The sequence below is a fragment of the Vipera ursinii genome (genome assembly GCF_947247035.1).
Source record: "Vipera ursinii genome assembly, chromosome: Z".
NCBI lineage: Eukaryota > Metazoa > Chordata > Lepidosauria > Squamata > Viperidae > Vipera > Vipera ursinii.
The window spans coordinates 21,928,546-21,934,545 of record NC_139517.1 but is presented as its reverse complement, the minus strand read 5'-3'; the positions used below and the strand labels follow the sequence as shown (position 1 = coordinate 21,934,545).

At 42.4% G+C, this 6,000-nt stretch overlaps 1 protein-coding gene across 4 annotated transcripts in view; it reads right to left on the bottom strand.

The window, feature by feature from the left end:
• Positions 1-2,096: 2,096 nt before the first annotated feature.
• Positions 2,097-6,000, bottom strand: part of NDRG2 (NDRG family member 2) — a 41,666-nt gene continuing 37,762 nt past the window's right edge. For 3 of the 4 annotated variants that reach the window (XM_083379235.1, XM_083379234.1, XM_083379236.1), the window contains 2 exons: positions 5,535-5,586; positions 2,097-4,031 (listed from right to left, as the gene is read on the bottom strand). In XM_083379235.1, the coding sequence (XP_083235361.1) occupies positions 3,871-4,031; positions 5,535-5,586 (213 nt within the window). In that variant the 3' untranslated portion in view covers positions 2,097-3,870. Of the gene's footprint in view, positions 4,032-4,891; positions 4,926-5,534; positions 5,587-6,000 lie in introns of all 4 variants that reach the window. The other variant, XM_083379237.1, reaches the window with a different exon arrangement.

Sequence of the window (6,000 nt, the reverse complement as noted above, 5' to 3'; positions counted from 1 at the left end):
TTTTGCTGTAAAAAATGGCTTGGGTGTTGAACTGAACTTTCCTTTGCAGGTCGAAATGGTATAGTCCAGAGTGTTGCTTTGGTCTAATCTGATCAGATCCTCACATTTCCAGTTTCTCTGGGGGTTTTTTCAGCCTGTTATTTATTAAGACTGATATGAAAATCGGGCAACTGGTCTTTATCCCTCTGGTCTTTATCATACAGGTAGTCCTCAACTTACAATCATTTGTTTAGTGACTGTTCAAAGTTACAATGGCCCTGAAAAAAGTGATTCACAACTGGTCCTCGCCCTTATGACTGTCACAACATCCACATAGTCATGTGATCAAAATTCAGGCACCTGGCATGCATTTAGATGGTTTCAGTGTCCCAGGGTCAAAACTGCCATTTGCACCATTCCAGCTGGCTTCCGACAAGCAAAGTCAACGGAAGCTGGAATCACTTAATGATTCAGTTAACAACTGCAGTGATTCACTTAATAACCATGGGGAAAAGTCATAAATTGGGTGTGATTCATTTAACAATTGTTTTGCTTAGCAATGAAAATTCTAGTTCCAATTGAGTCAAGGACTACTTGTATCTTTTTCTTGACCTAAAACCATATGTGCTTCACCTGAAGCTGCTATTAAATTTCTTTTAGGGTGAGAGAATGAAAGTAGATTCTGTACTGTACTCTCTTCCATTTCATTGCTAGTGACAACTGGAGGAAGGTGGAGGGAACAATAAAGAAATGACCAGAAAGCATTAAATATTATCTCCCAGAGCATTATGTCCTAGGGGCTATAAAACAAAATAAACAGCATGAACAAGGCAAGTAGTCTGTAACCTCCACTGATGCATTTGGATAATCATTCAGAGACAGGCAATCTAGTGGCTTCATATAGTTGGCCTCCTGAGTCAGCAGGGCCAGTGGCTAATTGTGACCTAAGAAAGGAAGTAGCTTTGATACAGATAGTAAATATAGACCTCTCCACGAGAACAGCCACTTGGAACATGTTTTGCAAATCTTTCAGGACAGGTTGTGAAATGGAAATTCTAAATGGTACGTAGTAAGCAGCGAATAATTTTAGATTTGGCTCACAACCAAAGGAATTTTTTTTTATTGCAGAATCTTGGAGCCAAGACTGCTGCAGCAAAAAGTTAGGGAAGCTGCATCTGTTAGAGTGTCATGATTAGGGCAGTTCAACACTCATCTTTGCTGCCAATTGTGAACATCTTTCAGCCTCAGCTCATCAGCAGTAATGTACCTACTTTCCATACATTATTAAACCTGCATGTGAGTATCCTGTAACTATAAAATATTACCTGCAAGAAAAGGTTAGCCAACTCTTCCTAACATCTCCATGGCCATTAGATTCACATATGTTACGTGATTTGTCTGGTTTTGACTTGGGGTGATGGGTGACTGTAATCACTGTGATTCGTAAACATTTATTTATAGCTTAATGTGTCTCATGAACTCAACCAAATATGGATTAAGCATATAAGAAAACCACAGCTTAAATCTGTGTCTCCAGTTTTAATCCGTAAGGAGCTCCATTATTTGCTTCTCTTTTCTGCTGGACATCTTTCAGTAAACTAAGCATCCTCAATTCTTGTAGGACAGAGAGGTATTTTTTGGAGAGGGGTAGAAGCTACCTCCTCACTTAATCTATAAAAATATTTTTCAACTCTTGCCACAGTGACTCCTTCTTGCTTCCCATGGCTCCATTTTGGTGTAGAGTTCACTGAGGAGGCTCAATCTTGCTTATTGTGAATTTCGTGGAGGCATCTGAATTGTCCATTCCTGAAATGCTGAATGCTGTGGAGTCTTTGTGCTGTCTGAACCTGGTTTTGTTATTCTAGTCAGGTAGAAAAACTCTGCAAGCAAAGAACCAACTCAGAGAGCATCAAGGACTCCACCGTTCAACCCTAAACTACTTATATTCTCTTCTATTGATACTGAATGCTGATTTGATATCCACCCAGCCAGACTCCTTGTTTCTTTGATTTTTATAGCAGTCTTTGGTGATCTTCCCTGCTGAACAGAAGCTGTTATAGCCTGTGACCTGCATGCGTGGATTATCTATCTATCATAAGAAAAGAAGCAAAAACTGATTCCTCTAGAGATTTTTATTGTTAAGAGTAGGGATTCACCATTGACTGCTCTGGGAAAAATAAAGCAGAGCCCACACATTCTCAAATACAAGGATCCCATTACATGTGGGAGTTAAAACTCCAGCTGGAGTCCTTTTCAAACAATGCCCCTTTTAATAGGCAACTGAGCAATTAACTCCCAGTGCCTGTTCAGGTTAGGGAATAAGTAAGATATCTTCTAGTTGGACCAATACCTTTCTGGTTCCGCTGGAGGCCTTATGGCCCTATTCGGATTGTATACCACTCAAAACCTTGTATACTGATACCCCTGCCTTCAACAGCTGGTCCAACGTTAGAGGTCTGACCTCTTAAAACATCATGCATTCCTTATTTTGTGAGATCAACATGGCGAACATCATCTAAGCATTTAGGTCTTTAATACAGCTGGTAACAATCAAAGAACTGATACAGTCAGAATCTGATTACAGAGTTCCTCCTCCATGGCACTACAAGAGCCCTGCTCAAAGCCAACAGCCAGAACCCACTAAATCAGCGCTTGGTGCAAAGAAAAAAAAAATCACAGCCAATGACGGTTGGAATCTCCTGCTTTCATCTCCTTATGTGAAACCACAGACGCATTGGCTATTGTCGTTTCTGCCTGGCACAGTTGCAACAGTGCAATCTGTCTCAAGCTTCCCTCTGCCCCCAGCATTTCCCAAAAGGAAAAATCCCACCCTTCCCAGTGCCCCCCATTTCAGTCTTGCCCAGCCTCCCAATGCCCCAGTCGCAGAAAACAGTTGCTGTCTTAGCAGGAACTGTGCATGCACACCACAAAGCAGCTACATCTATGAAAGTGGGAGGGAAGGAGGACAAAGAGGAAACGTAGCCTTTGACCAGGGAAGAGTATATATGCACAGGAGGAGGGTAAGCTATAAAATAAAAGCCAAGAGAGATCATAGAGGAGGGGAAGGGAATGAAGAGTCTAGCTTTATTTTAAAAGGTGAATGAAAACAAAAACACGTCTAAGCCTCAAGGACCATTTAGACGGATGGAATCAGGAGAGATGAGACCAAGCCAGACAAGTACAAAGGAAGAAATGAGTTAGGTGGAGGAACAGCAACTCCCATTTGGGAGCACTAGGTTAGCATGACAGTAGCAAGTCCTTACAGGGGCTGGTGCATCTCACTTGTGAGGTCCTGCTTTTTATTTGTATTTTCCTCCTATGTACACTCCGGAGGGGACAAAAGAGAGCTAGCAAGGCAATGAGATTGCCATCTGGCTACTCCAAGAATATATCGCTCAAAATTTAGTGGGAGGAACAAGGATTAGTTATGATTATACAGGGGGAAAAACAAAACAAAGCCCAATGATAATCCAGATCACCTATATCAAGGAAGCTAAATGTGCAAGAGAATTGGAGGGCAAAGGGAAACATCAGAGAAGATGCTGATTATCTGATAAGTTATCTGATAAGAAAACGTGTAGTCTTCCATCCATACCTCTCTAGGTACTGAGGATCACTAAAGATACCAAAGGCTGACAACACTAGTTTTAAGTTACGGGAGACAGGAAGGCAGGGTTGGTAAGGAAGGTGGGTACGATGTGCTGGATTTAAAGGTTGGGGGAGTTAATGTTTGTTTTAAAGAGAGTAAAGTTGCATCCCATCTGGGCCTCCTTGGACTTTTAGTACCGTTAGGGGAGATCGTCACCTGGCCCAGTGGCCGGAGTGCATTGTGGGATAGCAGAAGGAGTCCTGTTCAGAGCTGGGAGGCGGTCTCATCCCCTGGCCCGGAGCTCAGCAGGACACCTCCATGGTGGGGACAGGTGGCTGGGGGGCTCCTGCCTCGCTGCTCTGGGACAGGGTGCGAGATCGGGAACGATTCCCGTCCCCCGAGGTGGCGCTGGACAGAGAGGCGGTGCGGGAGCGAGAGAGGCGCGTCATGCAGGACGAGGCCACTGTGGAGAGGAAAAAAAAAAGAGGGGGAAGCAAAGTTAGATAAAATGTTTGCCTACTATAAAAGGCTTATCCTCATCCCAACTGCAATTATCAAGACCTTGTTCTGAATTGAGCCAATGATGGAGTGAGTGGCACTTGTGTGAGAAGGAGTGAGCATAGTAAAGAAGACACCAGCAACAATCAGGGAATGATCTAAAATTGCCCAACTCAATCCCTTGCAAATTTGGTGCTCTCTAAGATCTAGAGAACAAGTAAGGGTTGCTTAGAACTTAGAAAAGGAAGCATCTCTCAAGAGAAGCCTGTCTGGTACAAGAGAAAAATCAAGAAGAAAATTTCTAATCTTCCTAGGGTAGAAAGCATGTACACCTTGCAGGTTATTTCAAATATTTTCTACTGACAGCCTGTACATTGTCTTCTTCACAGTTGGCACTTATCCCCATCTTGGCTTGGTCCCAAACGATGGAGTTGCATACCATCAGCCCCTGCCTCCCCCAATATTTAACAGAGCCTTAAAAGTATGGAATGCAACAGGTCATTTGCAGACAATTAGTACATCGGCATAAAAAAGGTTAATCAAGTGAGTGGTCTTATTTTGAAATCACACCACAATGCAGGATTGCTGGCAATCCTTGTATAATAGTGTACCAAAGACCATCCCCATTTGGGCACACAACAGAAATCCAAACGAAAGAATGTCTGCTTCTGCTTTCCTACTACCACAGCAAACAATTCAGTGTTCACTAATGGAAGGGACAGGTTGTGCGTTGGGGAGTGAATTAACCAGAGGAAGGGTGAGCAGACATGTTGGGAGGAGAGAATTATGGGAGATAAGGGAGAAATACCACAGAAGGTACCTGACCCCTGACTCAGTTTCTTGTCCAGTACATAAGCGACTGAGGAGAAACAGGAAAGGATATCCTTAGGCTAAACTGATCCAAGAACTTATACTTGGAATGAATGTTACACAGTGGCTGTTGTTCAAGGGCTAAGCTGATAGGCTGCTCTACCTGAGCTCTAAATAGCCATGGAAAGAAGGTGGATGTACAAGTGGGGAGGAAAGAGGGGATTGGGGGAGCAGGAGACAAAGAAAAGGAGAACTTCTAAGCAATCTCAATTATCTGGAAACATTATTTTGAGTGCAAGGAACAGCCAAATTGGAGAAGAAATAGGTAGTCCCAGGAATCAAATAACAGAATTATGGTGGGTTCATGTAGTAGCCCAAGTCACAATATCTTCTTTGTCCTAGTTTAGTTTGTAATCTCAGCAACCTTTATTTGTAACCTCACATGTTATGCAAGTTTATACAACTCTGGTTTATTTATTAGACTACATCTAAATAAACTACAACTTGGTGTGCTTTGTGAATGCAGTCTAGGGTACAAAAACACCTTGTCAGGAATGCCTCTGCTCTTGGCTAGATGAAACACAAGGTTTTGCAGCCCAATAACTTATGAACTTTGGGGGTGCACAATGGGACAGAGGTCCTCAGATCCAATACTTACTGTAACCCATTCCTTGCACAAAATATTTGAATGCCTCTGTCAGTTTCCCAGGCTGAAAGATAGAAAAGGAGCAGAGAAAAACTTTTTAAAAATGCATACCGGTATATGGAAAGAGACAGAAAAGGGACAGAAAAGGGACAGAAAACCCTAAAGGTTCAATTACTTGCTTCCAAACTGCAGCTCACGGAGTATATTTGTGGGGAGAGGACACCAAAGATTAGAAAAAACATCTGACATGGAACCCCTTCAAAACTCTTTTTATGAAATTCATTAAAACAAATTCTGATTTCTTCAGACTATGGGAGATGATCTACTGAGACAATTCCACTCCATTCCCCAAACTCTCAAAAATGTTGGGAGGTAGTCTGTGATATTTTTTCTTTACCTTTGCTGATTTGAAATGCCAAGAATGAGAAGGGAAACGTCATGCAAGTTCTACAGCTACAAAAATCTCTATCTCTTTTCA